Source organism: Pelodiscus sinensis, chromosome 25 (genome assembly GCF_052426305.1).
Source record: "Pelodiscus sinensis isolate ZL-2025 chromosome 25, ASM5242630v1, whole genome shotgun sequence".
In the NCBI taxonomy this organism is placed as follows: domain Eukaryota; kingdom Metazoa; phylum Chordata; order Testudines; family Trionychidae; genus Pelodiscus; species Pelodiscus sinensis.
Window position 1 is genome coordinate 19,056,012 of NC_143076.1, and position 22,702 is coordinate 19,078,713.

The 22,702-nt window shown below is 45.3% G+C and overlaps 1 protein-coding gene across 3 annotated transcripts in view; it reads right to left on the minus strand.

Annotated features, from left to right (window-relative positions):
• The window catches only part of CADM1 (cell adhesion molecule 1), a 344,772-nt gene extending 322,340 nt beyond the window's left edge, over window positions 1-22,432 (minus strand). For all 3 annotated transcript variants that reach the window (XM_075909411.2, XM_075909410.2, XM_075909409.2), the window contains exon 1: window positions 22,268-22,432. In XM_075909411.2, the coding sequence (XP_075765526.1) occupies window positions 22,268-22,382 (115 nt within the window). In that variant the 5' untranslated portion in view covers window positions 22,383-22,432. The remainder of the gene's footprint in view (window positions 1-22,267) is intronic.
• Window positions 22,433-22,702: the final 270 nt, after the last annotated feature.

Here is a 22,702-nt window from a genome sequence, read left to right on the forward strand (position 1 = left end):
TCCTCTTCCCCCACTGGTGAATGAACATTTTCTAAGCATCTATAGCATGCCACAGTGCAGACTGCAGGGGATCTGAACTGCAGAGCACAACATAACACTGCACCCATCGCGTGGGCCCGTAGCTGGTGCAAACTACAAGGTACCTAGTTCATATTAACGTACTCCTGTTCGAAGAGGACTACAGCACCACAAACTAGATGCTTCAAGTTAATACTAGCAGCATCCATACGGAACAGTTGCCTTTGCAATTGAATTGTAGCATGACGCTCTAAGTTCAGAGGTGCAAATCCTCGTAGACCAAGCACTGCTTCTATTTCAAGGGTATCACTGCTTCAGAAGTGGAGGGGGAGTCAAGACTGAGCAAACCTCGCAGTTTTGAATGGGACTCATTTTATCTAAGCAACTTGCTTACGATACTGAAGAACTAGAGATTGTTCGTGTCATTTAATAGCACGAGCAGGGCATGATAACGCGCCTGGGAGAGAGAGCGGTTACCAAACCACCCAAGTCAGCCAACTGCGTTATAAATCGCTTCCACCCCTCTCATTTGTCACACCACTCTGAGTACTGCTGAAGTTCTACCATGCACTTTATAAACGTTCAGAGCAGTTCAGCAAAGTACTTTCCATGTCCTAGAGAAGCCAGAGTTCTTGGTAAGGCTAAGATTGTGTCCTGGATATTTTGAGTAAAAGTCATGGGCAATATAGCTTCCATGGTCCTCACTGACATTTGGGTGTTGGAATTCCAGGGTCCCTGATGCCTGACACACTGGGGCTCTCCCACAATCTGGGGGGCTGGGAGCTGTGCAGTACTCTCCCCCCTCCCCCACCCCACCTGCAGCTTTGGGATGTGCAAACTCTGGGTTCCAACCGCAGTTCCCAGCCCTCATGAGCAGGAGAGGACCCTGAAGTGCCCTAGACTGAAGTCACTCAGCAACTGAACTGTAAACCTCTCCCCTGGGTCCAGTTTCCAGATCTGCCACTCACCAAGGGGGCGAGACAATCAGTAGGAAACCCATTCACTTTGTGTTTCCGTGTAAACGGGTGCCATACCACCCACGGAGTGAACAGGCTTAACGAAGAGCGCTCAGGCTGTGCAGAATTAAATGGATACAGTCAATACAGTGAAATCATTTTTCACTCTCCACGCACTTTCAGATGTAAAGCAAACCAATGCCATACCTTTTCAATTTTTCACTTTCAATGAAAGACTCCAAAATTTACTCCCGACCAAGGTCTCATACAGCTTTGCAAAACACGGTCCATCTTCCGGGCCACAAAAAACAACCCAAATAAGCCTTGGCTAAGACCATGCCACGCATGCAGAGGGGATATTTCCTAGACCAATTTATTGTGGTAATGGCAGAGGTCTAAACAGACAAAGGCATTCTGGAATGAATACTGTGAAGGTGCAATATAATTACTGCTGTTTATCAATCAATATAGCAGCTAGCAGCAAATCACACATTTGTCCCTTTAACACCACTCGTACCTATTAACATGTCTCCCAGCTAGCTCGCTCCATAGAGCCTCACTGACATTCTTCATACATCTTGTCACCAAATCATTACCCTACAGCAGCGGTTCTCAAACTTTTTGGGCTCGGGAGCTCTTTACACGCATAAAAATGTATGCGGAGCCCCAGAGGTCCACTGATTGTACGTGTTGTACCTATCGACGTTTCTAGTTTGTCAACCTCGCGGACTCCCGGGAGATGTCTCGCAGAGCCCTGGGCTCCACGGAGCACAGTTTGAGAAACACCCGACAGTGAAGGAAGGGAAGAATTTGCTCCCACCCCATCACAAAATACCCGAGTCAAGAGACCCTGAAGCTGAAATTTGTTTGATAAATATCAATGCAACACCACTACACCTCTGATTTCGTTTCTATGTGCAAGCCCCAAGCCCATTCTAGTTCCCTTGGGAATCGACTAGCATGCATAGACTGAACAAGTTTAAAAAAAATTCAGTAATCAGCTCATAAGCTGTAAGCACTTGTGACAACTAATATACATCAACATGCTCACCATATTTACAACTAAATCATGTAAATAACAAGCCGGTTTTCCTTTGCATGCTGATAATCTGGACACATGAATGCTAGAGACACCGGAGGACTTCACCTACCAAACAGTGTGTGGCAAATAAACAAACACAGATGGCATGCTGATATGAAATGGTTAAAAAGAAATCAATACAAAGGGCGCAGCGGGAAGTCAACAAGAACAACCCTTGAAATGTTCACTGACCTGCAAGATCAAACATCATATGAAGGTCTAACTTTTATTACTATCCTGAGCAGTGCAAAGCAGCATCTTGCATGCTACAATTTTTAGTAGCTACAGTTGCCATTCCAGCACGCCCATATATTTTGCTGAAAAATAGATGAGTTGCTTCAATATTCAGCCAGTGCTGTTTACTCTCTGTGCACTTTCAATTCCTTGAAGTCTGTGAACCAATTTGAAATAAAGATACCAATTCCAGAGGCATTATTTTCACTAACATCCATTTTTGATAGTTTAATGAGCCGTCCAAAAATTACCCTTTGGCAAGTTTATTCTCAGGTGACTTTTTATAAGAGGTTTAGGTAAGAGATATCCTAGCCAGTTTTCCATAAACCAAGGTTTGAAAAATCATATTTCTTTAAACTGATTCTTTGCACACTCCAAACTAAATAAACCTCCGTCGTATACTGGACTTACATCTTCAACAAAGTCTTGGTCCTGCCAGGAGGGCAGGGGACTGGACTTGATCTTGAGGTGCCTTCCAGTTCTAGTGTTCTAGGATTCTGCGAAAGACCATTGCCTTGAATGAGTGTGAAGAAATACGGTTACAAATTTTAACAGTTGTGTTAGGAAAACCTTTAAGATGCTTTCATTCTCAGTGAATTTAGTTCTGGTTAAAGATGCAACTCTCAGCACTGACGTCCAGAGACAGCGGTGGTGTGGGGGGTGGGGGGAAATCTATACCACTCCTTTAAGTGGTGCACTTAAAACATTTCTCTTAATTTCAGTATGTGACCCTTAAACGCTGAGACAGCCTTCCCTGATCCTCTTGGAAGAGAATCCCATGACATGTTTTAAATATCCTGTGGTAAAGGATCAGTAGGCCAAACATAAGCTACTTATTTGACTGCAGGATTTATACTTGTTAACGTTGATGATTCTGGATCCTAAATTTAAATCACTTTCGACTTTTACAAATTATAATTTAAAAAAAAAGTGCTGCCACCCAGTGCTTAGCACAGCCCTGACCATCTTAAAAATACACTTAAACACGCCTATTAAATCGCCCATACCAAATCAGGGGGCCCAGCAACACCATCAACTCAACGACTATACCATAGCAAGGCCTACAGCACTGTCAAACCAGACCTCTGTAACAAGCAGAATTAAGACCTTCTTCCCGTAACAGGCCAGGAGCTGGTCCCTGACCTTGAATAAAAATCAATAGGAACCAACACAGCCGCCAGGCCAGGTCTACACTGGGTCAGAAAATTGATTTCAAATTCCCAACTCCAGCTACAAGAATTGCATTGCTGGAGTAGACAAACCTTAAATCGATTTTCTGGAGCGGCCCCACAGCAGGAGGTTGACAGGAGAAACTCTCCCTTTGATTTCCCTTATGCCTTGTGATTCTGAGGAGTACCAGGGTCGATGGGGGTGCCCTCAGTGTTTGATTTAGCATGTCCTTCCTAGGCCTGCTAAATCAAACCCCCAGAAGATCAATCTCCAGTGTGTCGAACGTCCAGTAAATATAGACACATATCCTGCCCACTCAAAAGACTGTGGTTAAAGTGAAAAAAAAAATAAAAACCAAATGCAATCTCCCTGGTTCCAAGTCGCTGCCTGGCTGGGTGGGAAAATACCTCATGAGATTTTTCCTCCCTCAAGGCCACTAAAGCTCATGATACCATCTACATGTTTTGTTAGTTTTTAAAGTGCTACCATACTATTTGTTGTTTTTTAAGTTCCTCCCAATAAGCACAGCTCAAATGGAATGATCTTTGCTGGGAAGATGACTTGCCCGCTGTACCAAAGCTACCCATGAATTAGCATGTTGCAACTCACAAAAACTGTATGCCATAATAAAATTGCTCATCTTTAAGATACTGCTGGATTCATTGTTTCTTCTGAAACAAACTAATAGGACTACCCCTTTAAAACTGGTCTATTAGCATCCGGTGCAGTGTGTTATTTTATAGATACAGTCAACAACAAAATCTCAACATTTTTTATCCAGAGAACAATTCCCAAATCCTTTCCATTCAAACAAATCCAAAACAAAAAACCTACATACAAAATTCCAGGGGCATAAGAAGCGTGTCACTTTTCAGACCGGAAACCACCGATGCGTAGAAAAAACAGATGTGTGTCCCACTAAGTCTGCTTCAGAATGCAACCTTTGTTATGGCAGAACTGCTGGATTACGAATGGAAGGCAGGTTACCTTTTAAACCACTCAACATATAGAAACAGCAGCAGTCTACATCAGCATTCTAGCGTGCTCCAGGCAATTACTAGGCAAGTCTTCCCCAAGCAGCCCTCCCCAACGTGCTTCATATGCAACACATGCAACACTCCTGCTCTTCCAGTCAACAAGCACTGTCTCCTGTGCTTAGCTGTGCACATACCCAAGGGATTAGCAGAAGGAACTCTCAGTCCTAGAACACTAGAACCAGAAGGGACCTCGCGAGGTCATCGCGTCCAGTCCCCTGCCCTCACAGCAGGACCCAGTACTGTCTAGACCATCCCTGACAGGTGTCTATCTAGCCTGCTGTTAAATATCTCCAGAGATGGAGATTCCACAACCTCTCTAGGAAACTTATTCCAATGTTTAACCACCCTAAATTTTTCCCTATGTCCAATCTAAACCTCCCTTCCTGCAGTTTAAGTCCATTGCTTCTTGTCCTATCCTCAGAGGCCAAGGAGAACAATTTTTCTCCCTCCTCCTTGTGATACCTGAAAGCCACTATTACGTCGCCTCTCAGTCTTCTTTCCAAACTAAAGAAGCCCAAATCTTTCATTCTTCCCTCTTAACTCCTGATCTCTAGACCTTTAATCATTCTTGTTGCTCTTCTCTGGGCTTTCTCCAATTTCTCCACATCTTTCTTGAAATGTGGTGCCCAGAACTGGACACAATACTCCCATTTAGGACTAATCAATGCAAGTAGAGCGGAAGAATGACTTCTCATGTCTTGCTCACAACACTCCTGTGAATGCAATTTCATTTGAGACCCAAGATAAAGCTCAACCAAGATCCTCAACACGTTAGCACTGATGCACAATTCCACGAGCACCTTTCTTCTTTCCTTCCCTTTGCATGTTAGGAAAAGTACCTGGGGCACCTACACCTCCTTAAATCATTTTCCTCTTTAGGAGAGCAGAGAACAAAACATTAAAATGCTCTCTTGCAATAAACCTAAGAACACCAAGCCTTGCTCCTCCTTACATAGGAAACACACCAATAGCCTACCCAGCATCCACCCACCCAACGCTATCCTCTTGGTTTTGCAATTGGAAGTCAGCAGTATTTAACACGGCACGTGTGGCTTACAAGGTTTCACTGTATATGCATCTGGTTGTGTGAACATACTTCAGATTCCATTTCCAGGAGAGAGAGCATGGCTGAGAGATTCATTATGCACTCAGGACTCTCCTGGGGCAAGTGAAAAGCTACCTCATTGGTTCTGCTGGCAACCCTCTCTTTTATTAGGCTCGACTTATATTTCTGGATAGCAATAAGCAAACCAGCTGCAAGTGGGTGTTTTATTTCTCGCCCACATGAGATTTTACCCTGGTCTCTCAATATAGATATTACTCTGCCTTTTTATCCATTGACGAATTTATTCTCCGCACCGGAATTTACAATCACCTACCTACTCTTTATAGTCAGCTGACAGCAACTGGCAGTTATGGGTTTTTTTAAAAAGCATGAAATTTGTACATCCTGTTTAAAAGATTATTTGAAGCAATTCAGAGTATTTAAGAACTTTAAATCAACTTAAAAGCAGTTACCACAGACAGAGCTCACAAGGCTCAGCTTAAGAGTCACATTAACCTGGCAGAAAGAGACTACTTAAAATGAGTAATGTTTCTTTCACATTTCACTCACTTTCAGCCTCAGAAGGGGGAGGTGGCGAGGGAAGATCATGTGTATTGGCATGGGACAGCAATCATGTCATCGCAAGCTTGGAGATACAGCTTCTGAAGGACTACGCGCAAAAGTGACTGATCTGAGAACTGAGTGAGCTATTGGAACAGGGAGGTCAAAAAGGAGACTTTCAAACGAAGCTAATTTCCTCCTTAAAAGAGTTCTGAAGTTTTAAGTCATAAAGGAGCAGTGAGAAAGCAGTAAGCTAATGCACCAGCTTCAGAGGATTTTTAAAGAAACCAAAAAAAAAGGAACTGGATGAACTTTGCCACCTTTCTATCTAATCCAATGTAAATTTACGCTTTAACACAGGCCAGAAGTGAGCTGTCTCGCTCATAAAAGGGAAATCGCGTACTACTTGTCTCAAGCCATGCTACATGCAACACAGGGCCATCGTGACATCCTTCACATATGTCCATACGTTTTGTTGTCCCATGCTCGCCACGTTCAAGAAATGTAGCGTCACCTATCACAGGTAACTTGACATTTTATATAGATGGAGAGATCAAGAAATGCCAACATCTCAGCAGGAGTGCCATTTTACCCTTGAGACACCCACACACTGCTCAACTGCAAATGAACTTTGCAAATTTAAATTCCAGACCCCCTGCTGGCTCATATGCACAAAGGAACCAGGCAGTTTCTTTGGACTCTGCCTACCATGCTAAAAACGAAGGTGAGAAAAAAAATTAATCTGCCTAAAGAACTGTAGCTGCTATCAGGCTGACCTAGGTTTCCACTGCTAATACGCAAGCACTTCCTACACCAATCACGTTTTTGTTTTGGGTCCCTTCCCTCCCAAAAAACACTCATCTGTGCTTACTCCAAACAATTGTAGCCCAAGTCCCTCACAAGAACACTGATGTCTGATAAAGCCAACATTCACTGAAAACGCGTTAACAGTTGTGATGCTTCTTGATCTGCATTCTACTTAACGCTGTAAGTATGCAGAAAGCAAGAACGATACAGAATGATAGCCCTCAGTATATTAAGCAGAATTGTGAAAATATTCTCAAGGTTCTCCCCTCTCCTTCTCCATTAAGACAGGTGTAGACATAAATGTTTGAAAGGACTGATGACATCTCGAAAACTGGCATTCTATTTAGAAATAGCTTGCATAGTACACGTAATCACTCCTCCTTTCAGCTCATTTACAGATAGTGTCTTTTTTTAAGCAAACACAGCTTTTGGGGGTGCTTTTCAGAGCTCACCCACTCCTCCAGCTGGTCATGCAAGCCTTTTGACATCATCACCATGTCGAGTAGGACCAATTAGCTATCACGGGGATGGGATTTCATGGTGGAAAGATCTCAGGAGCGGAGAATTTAAGTATCAGAGCTTGTTTTCGTTTGAGATTTCACCATAACAAATGAGAGATATACTGAAGACAAGCCATAAAGCTTAACTGTAATGAATGCAGTTAGACTTGGCTGACTAACCTTTCCATTGACTCAATGCAGAAGTTTTATATCCTGTACTTTAATGTACAATGACTTTACTCAAGAACTGAGATTAGTCCGACATCAGCTTCAGGTTTTCATTGGCTTATTAGTGGCACCCTGTGAAAGAAATGCTTAACTGAACCTACATCATCACAATGCTGCTTAAATATCCCACTCACAATGCAACATTCCCAAATGCAAACATTGCTATCTGCGACGTCCATCAAGAAATACCACGTGACATCATTTTACGCTTCAAGAAAAAGTCTTGGTCATTCTTCTAAGAACTTCAACCAATTAATTGAGCTAATCTGTACATAATGCTTAAGCAAATACAACTGTGCAATTGAGACAGTTTTATAGCTGCAGGGAAAACATTGACAAGACGTTGACTATTTTGATGCTATGGAGCATTGCAAAGAATCAAACTGAGCTGACAGTCTACCTGCCCTCAGCAGGCATAATAGAAGGTCAAACAAATGGAAGTTCATGTAAAGGAGACACTCTTTGTGACGAAGCTATAAATAACAAGCGCCACTAGCTTTTCCCTCCCCAATTCAACTCAGTCATGTAGTTTCAGCTACTGTTTATGGATGAAGAGCGACTGTTGCCCAAAAGTTATCCCATGATATATTATGGCAGCTGGGGGAAAAAATAGCTTTTTTTAAAAGCCACATGCCTTTTCAAGGTCACAGATATATCAGTGTCACTAAATGCATTTAAGAAAAGGATTACAGTAATAAAAGGTGTCTAGTGCAGGTTCTACCTCTGCAGTCAGCGTTAGGTACCAACCCCGATCGACTCCCAGGATATGGATTAAAGCAGAAAAAAGTCATTCGTTTCACCTTTACTTTAATTTATTCACCTCCGAGCTAATATGAAGCAAATCTGTTCTATTTAACAGGAGATTGTTTGAAGGCAATTTACTTTCTGGCCTAATTGTAGCAAAACCTTATTTAGCCATAACTCCAATTTTAGAGATTAACACCACAGATATTTTAAGGACACATTTTCCTAGGAGGGAAGCTACTTGGCAACCTCATTTAAAAACAGAAAAGCAGCAACAAGGAACTGCTCTGGCTTGATCCTATTACTCTGATCTATCTTTTGATGCTGTAGACAGACTTATTTCTAATTGCTGGACGGGGGGGATGGGGAGCCAAAACCCGATGCTTAACATTTCCTTACTGCAATCATTGGGGCTGGCCTTGGGCCAGGCAAGCTGGGCCCATGTCCAAGGTGCAATAGTCAGAGATGGGGGACAACTGGGCATGGGTGTCGCAGGACAAAGAGGGTGCAGGGGGCAGCATGGAGGGGAGTGCTGGAAATGCAGGGCTGGGGGCACAATACAGGATTAGTGATTAAAGGGTGCACAGGATGGAGGTGCCAGGGGAAAAGGGTGGTGTTATGCTCACAAGAGTCAGGAGCACCAAAACATAAGTTCGCCCAGAGCGCCATATTACCTTAGGCCAGCCCTGGCAATCACGCCTCTACTGAGAATACATATAGGGTTGCCAGATGGTTGAAACAAAAATATCAACCCCCCCCCCCCCCCAAAAAAACAGGAAAAAATTCTGTTGGAAGGGTGAAAAACGGGGGGGGGGGGGAGTGGGACCAAAGCAAAAAACAAAAAACCTCCAAGTAAGCCAAAAAAATTTAAAATAGACCAGTATTAAAACAGCATGTCCCCTTTAAGAGTTAGTGCAGAGACAGGAACAGGGGAGAAGTTGAGCACTAAGACCCAGGGAAAGCACTGCTTACCCTAGGTCTTTTGGTCGACAGCCATTTTGTACCTTGGGGAACCAGGTCAGCATGGGGGCTGGGGGCGTTGGGAACCAGGGGGGAGTTTGGGGAAGGGGATGGGGGAAGGCCGGGAGCTGAATGTTTATAGGGTTGCCAGGTGCCCGGCATTTTCGCCTCCTGGCCGGGGAAAAATTCAGAAAATATCGGATGTTTTAGGTGCCCAGTATTCTCTGAATTTTTTTTTTCCCCCCGGACAGGAGCCGAAAATACCAGACTGTCCGGCTGAATACCGGACACCTGGAAACCCTAAATACATAACCCTATAGACATCACACTTCGATGACTCAGATGGCAGGCAATGGAAGAATACGCTTTTGTCCTCTAGCACACAGGTAGAAATGTAACCCAAACTGTTAATGAGCAGCAATCTTGAGACAATCGTTACTCACATTCAGGGTGATTTGGGGAGAGAGCTTGCCAACGTCTGTCTCGAGGTCTCAAATGACACGTTGGCCACCAGGTGACCAGAATTATAAGGGTATACTCCTATGCGCTGTTCTCAAACTAGAGCTCTTCCCAGCTCTCAGTTCATCTCAATGGTTTTGGTTTGAATTAGAGCAGTGTTTCTCAACTTTTTTTTTTTTTTATAAAGTATCCCTTTTAATTAAACCACACAATTATAAGTACCCCCAGTTGCTACAGTTTTCAGATAAAAACCCATTTTTTTCTACCATTGCGACACATTTGTTTAAACAACTTAATCATAGCCAGGAGGGCGATGCAATTTTTTGATTTAAAAAGCACAGAAGTAATAAAGCACTGAAAAACTTAAAACAAAAATTCAGTTTTCTCCAAATTTCAGTTGTGTTGACGTACCCCTCAGACTTCTCAAGTACCCCTAAGGGCACGCATACCACTGGTTGAGAAACACTGGATTAGAGCTTAGGAAATTTTGTCTTTGTGTACGGGGGGGAAAAACAAACAAAACAAAACAACTAATAATGGTTTTGAGGATGCAATGTAAGCTCCTGCCTGGGTGAGTCCTTTTGGAGAGGTCCAATCTGGCAGATGTTTGGTGCTAGAAAGGGATATAAAGGGATCTGAACTGCCTGAATCCTAAAGGCCATTATACCCGCCAATACTAGGGATTGAATTCTGAACAGAGTGCCCACCTCCACCCAGGAGAGAGGTATTCTTAATGCCCCTCAAGGAAATGTCAGTCCCTGTAACCAGTTGACCTGGACTCTCCACCCGTGAAGATTACAATCTATTGCTTGTGCTTCTCTCAAAGAAAATGCAGCAATACTCCTTCCATCCTGGCCTCCTTGCATGGCTAGGATTACGGATCAAGAGCCATGTGCTGACCAAACAGCTGATCCTTCTGAAGAGCTCGAATTCCCACAATGCACAGCACAACGCAAATGCGTGCGACTAATGGCTCTGGAGATCTGAGGCAAGGCATTTGCTCATCATTTCATGAAGAGCTGAGGTTCTCTGATTTTTTTCTGTCAACATTATTTCCCTGCCCCATTAGTATGTGCGCTCAGGTTTGTCAGAGAGCAGGCTGAAAACAGTGGGTTAAGGACATTTAATACAAAATCAGTTATGATGCTGATGGTTAGGCTTGTAAAGATGCCCGAACCTGGAGGCAATTTCCACCAATAATACCGATGTAGTTGCCATGACTAGGGATCATAAGGGTATCTACACAGCAGGGCTTAACTCAAAATAAGCTACACAAACTGAACTGTCAACTGAGTATCTTACTTTGAAATAGCGTAACCACAACCACCAGGCAGATTTGAACCTGGGACCTCTAGAATTGAGTACAGGAGCCTCTATCCTCTGAGCTAAAAACCAGCTGGCTTCCAGCCCATGCTGTAGAGGACTCTTGATCTTAACTGTTGCTGTGGTCTAGGTACCACTTGCATTGCTCAGTAACCACACTAGGTCTGTGGGTTTCAATAGCTTATTTCAAAATACGGAGCAGCTACACGGCACTTATTTTGAAATAGAACACTCTTCCTCCGACTTCCCTTATTCCTCATATAATGAGGGTTACAGGAGTCGGAGTAAGAAGTCCTCCAACTTGACAGTATTTTGATACTATTTCGAAATAACTTCCCGCTGTCTAGATGCAGACTAAGTTATTTAGGAATCGTGCTAGTTATTTTGAAATAGTGATGCAGCGTAGATGTACCCTAACTGTGCAAATCTTCGACGAAGACTAGAATGCTTTCGAATATGGTTTTGCTTCTTTTTTTAAATCCAGGAAGTCACTTTTTGCAAAACCATCCCACTATGGTAACACCCTTGTCCTATTTTGAGACAAGTTGACCATTCCTCGGTAGTGTGAGTGAAGTACAATATCCCAATACCTGCCCCCAATATCTAGCCCAGAAATACTGTATTTGCCTAGGAGTAATCCAGCTATAAAGCAATCCACAGAGAAAAGGCAGTGAAGAAGTGTACTCAGGAAGTTCAACATGCAACTCCCGGTTCCAGATGTCCAATAAAAACAGCTGTGAATCACAATTTGTTTGACTATCCAGACAGTGTTGAATTACCAAGAGTTGCCCTCCGGAATTAAGGACTAGCAGTGCTCACGTGCCTCTCGCAACTAAGCGATGGAAAGACCAGACAATGAAGGTGAGAGAAAGCAGTTTACACTAGGGATGTGATGGTGTAAACGGTTAACCAATGAGCTGGGGCTCATTGCTTAACCCTTCCGTTACATGCAGTCCCTCCACCCCCCTGGCTGTTTTTCCTGTATCAGAGGCAGCAGTGCGCAGGAGGGGAAGCACGGGCTTCCCGGAAGCACTAGCTCTTGCCTGCCCCCTCACCCCCCAGAAGCCAGCTCCTCACATGCATCAGCTTCCATGGAGGCATCTCTGCCCCCTTCCCTGCCCTCCACATGGAACTGCTGAAAATTTCAGTGCTTACATGTTTACCAAAATAAATGCATTTTCACCTCCCTAGTTAACACTAGTAACTTGTGTTTGGGACAACTGGGGGTAGTAGATTATGAACCTCAATTTGCACATTTTCAGAAATTTTTACATGGGGAGTCTTTGGCTTGAGGCATGGTATAGTGGAAAAAAAAGCAAGCCTGAGGCATGAGTTTGATCCAACAAAAGGAACAGGTAGGCCCTGTCAAAAGCAGGTTTGGTTGCAAGTCAGTGTCCGGGACATGAACTACTTTGTTAGTGCTGCTATAACACATGGAACATGGAAGTACATTCTACCAAGACAGTACAAGGACACCCAGCCTAGCACACAATAGAAAAGTGTGACAAAAAGTGATGAATACTAGTATTTTGTCTGACATCAGGAGAGAACAAACGAAGAATGACAGGTAGGGAAGAAGAATGCGTTGTCTGAATCTCAGGAGGAAAGTACAAGGGGAGGTAACCAACATGCCATAAAAGATGGTATGTAAGATGTGTATCACTGTCTATTAATGTTGGGATCTTTCACCTTAACGCTTTCTCCAGTGGAAAATCCCAGCACTGACCGGGCTGAGTCCACTGTCAGGGGGCACATATGCCTAGCGATTCAGTAGAGTCTGACAACCATTAGTGTGCTTTGTTTGGCAACACACCTGGTCAAGGCATCTTTTTGCCTTCTCTGGTCTCGTGGTCCTTAGGGGTTCTCTGAGAGTCTGCTGTCCCCGCTATCTGCACAGAGCTGATATAGCACCTGGAGGGAATGCACACGCACAGCCAAACGATCATCGTTTGACAAAGCAAGATACCTGTCAGGACACCACCCCGGTGACTTCTGACCACATATGGCTAACACTGAGGAGAAACATTTTAAACAGCCTTTTGAGATCTAGCCAAATGGCTTTCCTAGAAAGGGAGGTCAGTCCATCCATTACATAAGGAGCAATGTTTTGATCCCAATGGATGCCAAGTGCTACTCTAAAGGAAGAGCTCTTGACTTGCCAATGATACAAGCCAAACTTCTACCATCTCCCATAACTTTCGAAACTTTAAAACTAATGAATTACAGGGTTATTCCATGGATGGAACTAGAGCTGTGCCTTTTCTAGTATCAGCAGTGGCAACTGCTGACATCTGAAAGCGAGTAAGAAAACAGGAGATGAAAAAGGTCAGCTCATCATATTGAACAAAAATCATGCTGTATCAAACTAAAAAAAAACCACACAACTAAGACAAGATCATGCACAGCTTTCTCCACTGAAAATTGGTGAGGCGTTTCCCATTCTCCTAAAGCTGATTATTTTGGCACAAGGAAGCTGCCAAATGGATGCATCTAAAAGGTTCCTCTCATCATCAAGATGCTGTATCTTCAACAGGATAGGAACAAAGAAGGGAAATTCACTGTCACATCACATCCCTAAACCTTTCCAGAGATAACACAATTGGGCAAGTAATATAGTATTAAATTAATGGCTTCTTGTGGCTTTCGAGTGTCTACTGTTTAGTCAAAGATTTCAGAAAGAGAAATAAAAGCTACATGCTCTCTCCATGCTAAAGGGAAAGCAGACTGGTAATCTATAACTGTATGCTCTCCATTACCAAATGGAACATCTTAATACAAACGGCTCCAATCAGGTACAGCTAAGGGTCTGTCTTTCCCTCACTATAGCCATTTGACTTCCACTGGCACTAACAAAAGACAGGGAAGGGGGGGGGGGGAAGAGACCTTTTACTGTCTAGAAAAAAAAAGTCCAGAAAATGATAGCTAAGATGTTAGAATGTTCGCAAGTCAGGCTGCAGCTCACAAATGCCATTTCCGCTTATCCTGTGCCAAAAGCCCAAGGAAGTTACTTACCAGGCTATTGCTAATATTACTGAAATGCAGAGAAGAATCCTGGCTAGAATTATTACGAACGTCTGAGACAGGGGTGGGAACCTTTTTCAGGTTGGGGGCTGATGACTCACAAAAAAAAAAAAGTCAGTCGGGGCCACACACAAGTGAGAAAACCCTGACTGAGAAGGAGAAAAACACTTCCCTTATTCCCCTTGCACACCAGAGCTTGGGGGGGGGCAAGGTAGTAGATTTTGTCTGCTCCAGCCCTGCGGGTGGCTGTCAGGAGGGCTGGAGCCAGTGCGGGCTCCCCAGTGCTGAGCCTCGGGGGCCAAATGTGGCCCCCGGTCCCGAGGTTCTCCACTCCTTGTCTAAGTGCTTTAAGAGAGAGAACCTAACAGCATGTCAGAACATGGCACTTGGACTTAAATACTCTGGATGGCTTCAGTCCAGAAAACAGGCGTTTCAGAAGCTACTGTTGAGTCACGTAGAAACAAAAGCATTTCTACTCCAGTCCGTCAATAAGCTCTTGTAATTAAGCCTCCAATACTTAGACAATGTGTCATTTCTTCATTCCTATTGTGCAGGAGTGTAAAGATGGCAGTTTGTATCTCAGTATTGAGCTCTTAATATGGAAAAGACTGGTTTTGCTGTTTGTGAGTTTATCTTGAGAATTCAATAATCTCAGTGAATTTCCCTCGCTCAAGTTTTAGTCAATTACCGTTTATTAGTCTAAAAACTAGCTGTACATGTACACTAAGGGCTGGATCAAACATTAGGACTTGGGTGTCACTACTTGCTTTAGTGGTCCCATTGACTCTAAGCAGTTCTGTTTACATATCACTAAAATTCCCAAGAAGCGATGATCCCCCAAACAGGGCAAAATCCACACACAGCAGTAGCTGAGTGAAGTTTGAACGCAGCTATGAGGGCTGGATGCGTCCACAGCAGGCGTTTCAGACAGGAAGAGAGTAACCTAAGTCACTTTATTCACTGGAGAAACCTTACATACCCTGCCCTGTGACTTAATTGCCCTCCCTTTCAGCTGCTGCCTAAAACATCTTGCTAAAAGATTTAAAATGGAGCACAATAAATCTGCCCAGCAGAGGCCACTGACTTTAAATGAGTGGGAAGGAATCTCCCTCCTTCAAAAGTAGACATAAAATATTTAACGAGGCCCAAGCATGCACAATCTACACATGTATGCAAATATCAGAATGGGATCTATCCTATCCACTTGTAGCTTCTGGGTCTCACATTTCCACAGCATGGCCAGGGTTGACTACAGCTGATGAATGCAAGATCGAATATTCGATTAAGAGTGCGCCCCCGCCCCCATGCATACCCAGTTCAAATTACTAGATTAACTCAGAAGGGCCTGGGATCCTCCCAAATATACTAAGGATGACCAACACTTGTCTCTGTTTCTTGTGACCAAATCCTCACAAGGCTTTGTTTCCAAGGAAAACCTACTGGCATGTCAAGCTCTATCCCTCCCACACAGCCTTGCTCCGTCCCACGTCTTCTGACAAGTCTGAGGCCCAGTGCACCAAAACCCCAAGCCAGTTGTGGGAGGCTTTCACAGGAAGTTCTGCAGTGGAACCTCCCGTTAACCGTAACAGCTGTTGGCTGGAGCACACAACTCAACCCGTTACTTGTTGAAATTCCATGAAGCTCTGAAATAGTAGGCACCACTTGCAATTGCAACATTCCCAGATAGAGAGTCTCCCCTTTATTGCAGGTTTCTGAACAAAGACTTTATTTAGTGCTGGTGGTTTTGCAACACTGAAGAAATGTACACAATGCTCCGCAAGGAAACAGCTACAGAGTTTTCTGCGTAATGTCCAGTTACCGAGAAAAGATCAGAGAATACGTCCAGCTTTGCTTGAATCCTTAAACCACTACATAAACGTTTACTTATGTGGCTGGAATCCAGCCAGACTGGATGCTTTCAATTTACAGTCCAATTTCTACAAGTCTGGTAAAATCATATCCCCAGAAACAAAAAAAAAGTCATCAAACTTTTGGATGCTGTTCGATTTCTGGGGCACCCTGGAACATTCTACCATATTTTGCTCAAAACGAAAGACACACCCAAAAATTATACAGCCACTTTAAAAAATTAAAGTTGCCAGCATCTGCATGAGTCTGTGTCAAACTAACCTAACCAGAGCAATACGCATGCATATAATGCCACCAAAAAGATAGCAGGAAAGTCATTTTTCATCAAAAGAGGCTAGTAAGAGCATTTAAATAGTCTGAAGAGGCAGCATGCCCGGTCTAAAACAAAAATGGATTTGTTCTATATGGCCTCTGACACACAAGGTCTGATCTATTTTTAGATGTAGCACTAATCAATAGGGCAGAAACTGTGTGCATGCTGCTGTCTCGATGTACCACGACTGCAGGTCTGGCGTGGCCCAAAGGAAACAGCCTTCTTTCTTTACTGAGTCAGTGGTTTGATGTTAAGTGTTTCTTTAATTACACAACCGAAAAAGGAAAGCAGAACACACAAAAGCAGCAAAAGATCCACACACCAGAAACTGAAGCAGACTGTGCTTAAAGAAAAAAAATGTCCCTATGCGGTGGCAAAAGGGTATAAATAGCAGCTTCCCCAAAACAAAATGAGAGCAGCAGCAATGGCTCTTCATGAGCTGTACGGTTGTTTCCAGCAGTGTCATCACTTAATTTGAAACTAATTAGTGAGATGAAGGTGCTAGTGACTAGCCCAGTATCACCATATCTGGTATACATAAAGCCGAGACTAAGGGTAGCCTTCAGAAGATGTCATCGTAATCTCCTTGGTGATTAGGTTCCTAAACCAGATTACCATGTTCACAACCAGTGCTCAAGTGCCTTGAATAAGCCCATATCACAACTGAAGTTGTATTTTCTTTACCAGCCTCTCCTTTGCAACTTCACTTCAGTGTTTGCAAAGCATGCAGGACACTCACCAGAGCCAGAAGCTGGGTACTTTTTCCATGCCAAGTGCTTAGCTCACAGTCCCAAGGAGAGACAGTGGATAGCAAATATTTTCCCCCTGCTTGCATGCAGAAGTTCCCTTACAATGCTGCTCCATATTTACAAGAATCTACTCACCCCATAAAACTCAGTGTGATTATTGAGCAGTCAGGTTAGCTCATGGACTTCTGAAAAGATCTCTTGGCTTGTCCAGTGCTCCCACAGGGTTTATCTATCTTGGCTAAGAGGTAACACTTAATCCTGACCCTTTTTGTCATTTGATACCCCATTGTAGTCTCTTACAAATAGGACAGTTAACCCCCGTTCGTTCCCTTGCTGTAGCTGTATCAATCCCAAGCTATTAAAGACACAAGGTGGGCAAGGTCATCTCTTTAACTGAACCAGCTTACGTTGGTGAATGTTCATCTCTTTCATGAATAAAAAAAATTACCTCACCTACCTCTGAAGTCCTCCTGCCATTTGAGTTGGAAAGTTCTTATCTGAACTACTATGCAGTGTTACTGTGCGCTGTTAGGATGTGTCTACACTGCACCCTTAGCTCAAAATAAGCGACGCAAATTGCGTCGCTTATTTCAAAATTTGGCGCGGTGTTCCAAATAAACCGCTATTCCAAAGCGTCCCTTAATCCTTGTGGAACGAGGTTTACAGGGACATCAGAATAGCGAGCCCATTATATTTCGAAAGAACGGGCTTGTTCAAAAGAGGTGGAATAGCTATTTTGGGATATCAGAAGTAGCTGCAGTGTAGACACTCCCTTAGACAGCTGTTCAGTCCACCCAAGGACTGACTGCAGTTCAATGCTAGCTGAAGTCATTTCTGTATTTTTTCAATTCCACAGAGAAATGGTGATGCTTACGGACGTGTAAAGGGCTGAGATGGTCAGATGAAAGGAGCTAAAAGTAACGCCGTGATGAATCTGTGTGTATCACTATTTTATGGCTGTGTTAAAACTTGGCTGGCCCTATGCCAATTACCTTGCTTGACTCATTCAGCGCACCCATTATAACCTGCCCCAAAGCACACCCCAGTTACAGATTCAACCCAGACAGCGAGATATAGCACCTCCACCATATTGTCCGCTGCCTTGCAATGCAGAAAGGACAGATTTTACCTTAGAATTAGGCAACAGAAAGGGACACAAAGCTGTGCAATCATTACCAAACAAGTATTTACTCCCACGGCATGGATTTTCCTTCCCTAAGTACTGAAACTTCATTATTACATATTAATAGCTTTAAAATGTGCAAACGGGAGGAAGGCCAAGTGAGGGAAATATTTCTGAAGCTTTAAGAGAACTTGACATAAACTCAGCCAGCGAAGAGTTTCTAGTGCTTTACCCCTTGCCTCGGATAATCAAACTTTTAGTGGAGATTAATGACGCTCGGGCATCCAGTAGCAAATTTTCTGTTCTGCAACAGCTACCACTGCGTGGTGCTCTCCAGTTTGTCAGTGAATAATGCCCAATGTACAGGTCAGTCACATCCCTTTTAACTGAACAACTGCCGCATTCAGATCCCCCGTTTTCATTTCTTTTCAATTGCTCCTAATGCTGCTATATTTTAATTCAAAGTGTTAGGTCTATTAGCTGGGCTCCATTTACCAGGCTCACCATATAGTAGCACGGTACAAGCCTTTTGTTTAATAAAAAGTATTTTTTAAATGGTGATTCTAAGCAGGAGATGAGGCATTAAGAGTTTGAGATACAGAAAGAGGGAATGAGATACCACGCTAGGAAAGTGGTTTTATTTTAGCTCGAGTATTGTTTCGTGATCCAATTCTCCAATGCCACGCACTGCACAATTCACTAGGCGTGAAGCTGAAACCTAGCAGGAGCACAAGCAAACTCCGCACTCGCAGAAAACCAGAGTCCATTTTACAATGTCGTTTTTGAAAAGGACAAAAATCCATCTGGCTGCAACACGGCTTAAACGCCATGAACACAGTGCAGTAATTGCATAGACGCCCCAGCGTCGGAAGACATCGGGTGTCTGCCTCTGCAAATTGACTAGAGTCATGCCAAAGTGATATCTGTTTCCCTGGCCTTTAAAAAAACCACTATCAAACACTGAGGCATTCCCTACTCCAAACCCCCCATTCCCAACAAGGAAGACTTGTAGCTCAGCTGCTCTATAGCCATGAGGGGAGACTGGAACACAAATTAGCTCTTCCTTCAAAATGATGTGTTTTTAAATGGCACAGTCACAAAATAACAATCATTGTCCTAACTGGTACTCACGCAGGACAGGATGGTGGCCTTGCTCTGGAGGGCACTGCTTTAAAAGGAGGTACATCAAGTCAGAATAATGAACTGAAAGCGACACCAGTTTTCTCCCCCCGCCGCCTTACCAAGAGGGCCACCGGGGAAAACATGTACAACATACATATGAATAAAGTTCTTTGTTCAAGAGTACTGCCTGCTCTTTTATTCTCCCCCCTCGTCCTAGTATTAGTTAAATTCAAAAGATCACTCAATGGCTCTCTTGTTCCTCCAAAATGTCCCAGTCAAATAATGCTAGCTCCTCTTGTCACACAAGTCAGTGAATGAAGCCTTGTGCGTCTCCAGTGACACACTGTAAATATAAAGTGGCGTTAATGAGGGATATTTTATCAAAGCCAGACGCCAGCCCAAGTCCCTCCTGTGGCTATTCAGTTCAATGCAGAAGAAACGCAACAATAGCGAGGCAGCACTTTGTGTAGAATACGTAGCCCAGAATACAATCTTGTCAAGCCACTGGAACAATACCGTGGCTCTGGACGGCCGAAGTTGCCCCAAATTACCCACCCAATTGTCTGCCAAGATTCGAGTTATAGCTTTCAGTTAAATTGCACGGCTTTCCTGTAAAGCGGGAAAAGAACCAGAAAGGCTTGGGTAACCCCTTTTAGCGGGGTTAAATTAACATCCGTTTGATTTAATCCAAAACCATCACCATGGGAAAAGCATCTAGTCCTGATGAAAGACGCATTGGGTAACGCTGAAGAACTCCTTTTAACAAGGCTCCCATTAACCACAACAGAAGGAAGAAAATGGAAGCACGTAAGCTGTACTTTGATACCAACAGGTTTTCAACTCTACTACAGACTTTCCGGCTTCCCAATTCACCATCGGGGTATCCTTCACGAGGATGCACCGAGAGACTCCTGCCTTTGCAGCATATGGCTCAGACTTATCTAGGTTGATAACCCTTTGATTTAGATGAAGAATTAGAGAACACACACAGAGCCCCTTTTAAACACGAATGCTACGCGATAGCCAGACCCATAAGAAACACAAGAGCAAGAAGCTGCTTCCATGGTAACCAGTAACAAAATTTTCATGTAGCTTTGACATGCACTGTCGAGCCTACAATGGCTTCTTTACTAGCCACCATATATCCCTTTTCAGGGCAGCGATTTCACACTGCAAAATATTTACAAATGTATTACTTTCAGCATTCACTCAATGCTCAGATGTAGCCTATTACTTTATTCTCAGTGAGCAACACTATATATTCCTCATGTTTGGTCTCAAGGAAATCTCTGTGTCCAGTCTCCAGCAGACAGTCTATTGTTCCCTCTAAGATGCACCAGTTTGAAATCCTCACATGCACACACGTTTTCACAACACAGGGTCTTTCACAATGCAGCAGTCCAAACAGGCTCTTTCAAGAATATTTTATTGAGATCCTCAAAACTTGGACATCACAAATAAGTAACAACTTCGAACAAATCCAGGTTTGCCAAATCAATTCATCTACCAACCCATAAATTAAAGATTTAGTGATTCACACAAAGCTTTCAGTGGAAGAAAAATGAGACCCAAAAAAATCTCATTTTATGCACCCGATACACATTTAGTCTATAAAATAAATGGCTCGGAGGAAAGAGAGCACTTTTAAAAAATGCTTTGCATGGAATAATCTTCTCAAGGGCTTGACCTAGCACATTACGATGTATTCAGTTGCATACTATTTACATAATTGTGAAAATAACTGGTAAAAGATAGAGAGGGAAATGCTAGAAGACTTTCATCTCTGCCAAAGAAAAACCTTCAGGCCACAACACGGCAAAGCATTCTTTCTGAGTGAGATGGCGAGTTGTTTGGGGGTGGTTTTTTTCCCTCCCCATCCACTTTTATGCTACTTGTTGCTGCTGTTGTCACTGATACTCAGGTCTCTGCCCCGGGGAGGCAGAATCGGATCTACTCCGCCGGTTTATTTATTGAGGGGAGGCAGGGGTGCAAAGGGATGGCAAACAGCAGGATCGGAAGCGGCGCAGAGTGAGCGGGAGTGATTTGTCTCTCTGCCTTTTGTTATTGAAAGCAAACACTGCCCTCTTCATTCCCAACCTCGCCAATACTCGCAGGCGCTGCTGTGGGGAGAGGGGGATATTTGCAGCACAGGAGGAAAGGCAAGAAAAGCCCCTTGTGTGCGCAACCCCCCGCCGCAACAGGGCTGGGAAGGGGCCAGGAGGGACTCCCGACACTTGGCCCCAGCTCGCCCTTGGAGCGCGCATCCCTGCAGGCGCCGCGAGGAGCTCTCGGGCAGGGTCCCCGGAGCAAGCCCGGCAGGATGAACACACCGCTCCGGACTGACCCTCCGAGCGCCCCGGGCAGAGCCGGAGCCGGGGGAGCCGCCGCCGCAGCCGAGTCACGGAGGGAGGCAACTTCTGCTTGGCGGGGCCCGGCCGGGGGCAGCGGAGAGGGGGCGAGAGGGGGAGCCGGGGGGGCAACAGTAGAGGGGCACGGGGAGCAGCAGGGGGTGCAAGGGGAGATGCAGGGGGTGGGTGCAAGAGATGCAGGGGGAGCAGGGGGAGCCGGAGGGGGGGCAGCAGAAGAGAGTCCCGGGGAGCAGCAGGGGAGATGCATGGCGGGGTAGGGGGAACCAGAAGGGGGAAGCAGGGGGCGGGGGAGATGCATGGGGACGGGGGGAACCAGAAGGGGCGGGGGGGCCAGGAGGGGGAGCAGGAGAGGGCAGCGGGGGGCAGGGGGAGACCAGCAGGAGGGGGGCAGCGGGGATCCATGGGGGCAGCAGAGGGGGGCAGCAGGAGAGGGAAGGGGGATCCATGGGGGCAGCAGAGGGGGGCAGCAGCAGACAGGGGGCCCATGGGGGGCAGCGGGGGGGAGCAGGAGGGAGACGGGGGGCAGGGGAGCCCCCCCACCGCGGCGCGGGGAGGCCGTGGGGCAGGAGCCCCCCTACCTCTGGGGACGAGCGCGGCGGCGGCGAGCAGCAGCAGCAGCGGGAGCGGGAGGACGCCGGGGGCCCCGCCGCCGCCGCGCCCGGAGCAGCCGCTGGGCTCGGTCCGACTCGCCATGTCCGGGCACCTGCTTCGCTCTGCCAGCGCCGCCCGCACCTAGCGACCGAGCGAGCGAGCGCCCGCTAATGAGATGCGCCGACGTCACCGCGGGGCGGGGCGGCCGCGGGGCCCAGCCCCGCCCCCTGCCCGCCTTGCCGCCGCTGGGGCTCGGCCCCGGCCCCGCCCCGCTCGGCGATAAGGGATCGGGAGTAAAGTCCCAGCTCCGGCCCGGCCCGTCGGCGCTGAGCCCGGGGCTGGCGAGTGGAGGGGAACGGCTGCCCCGCGCCTGTGGGCCTGCCTCCTCCAGCCCCAGTGCCTGCCCCGCCTGCCTGCCCCCT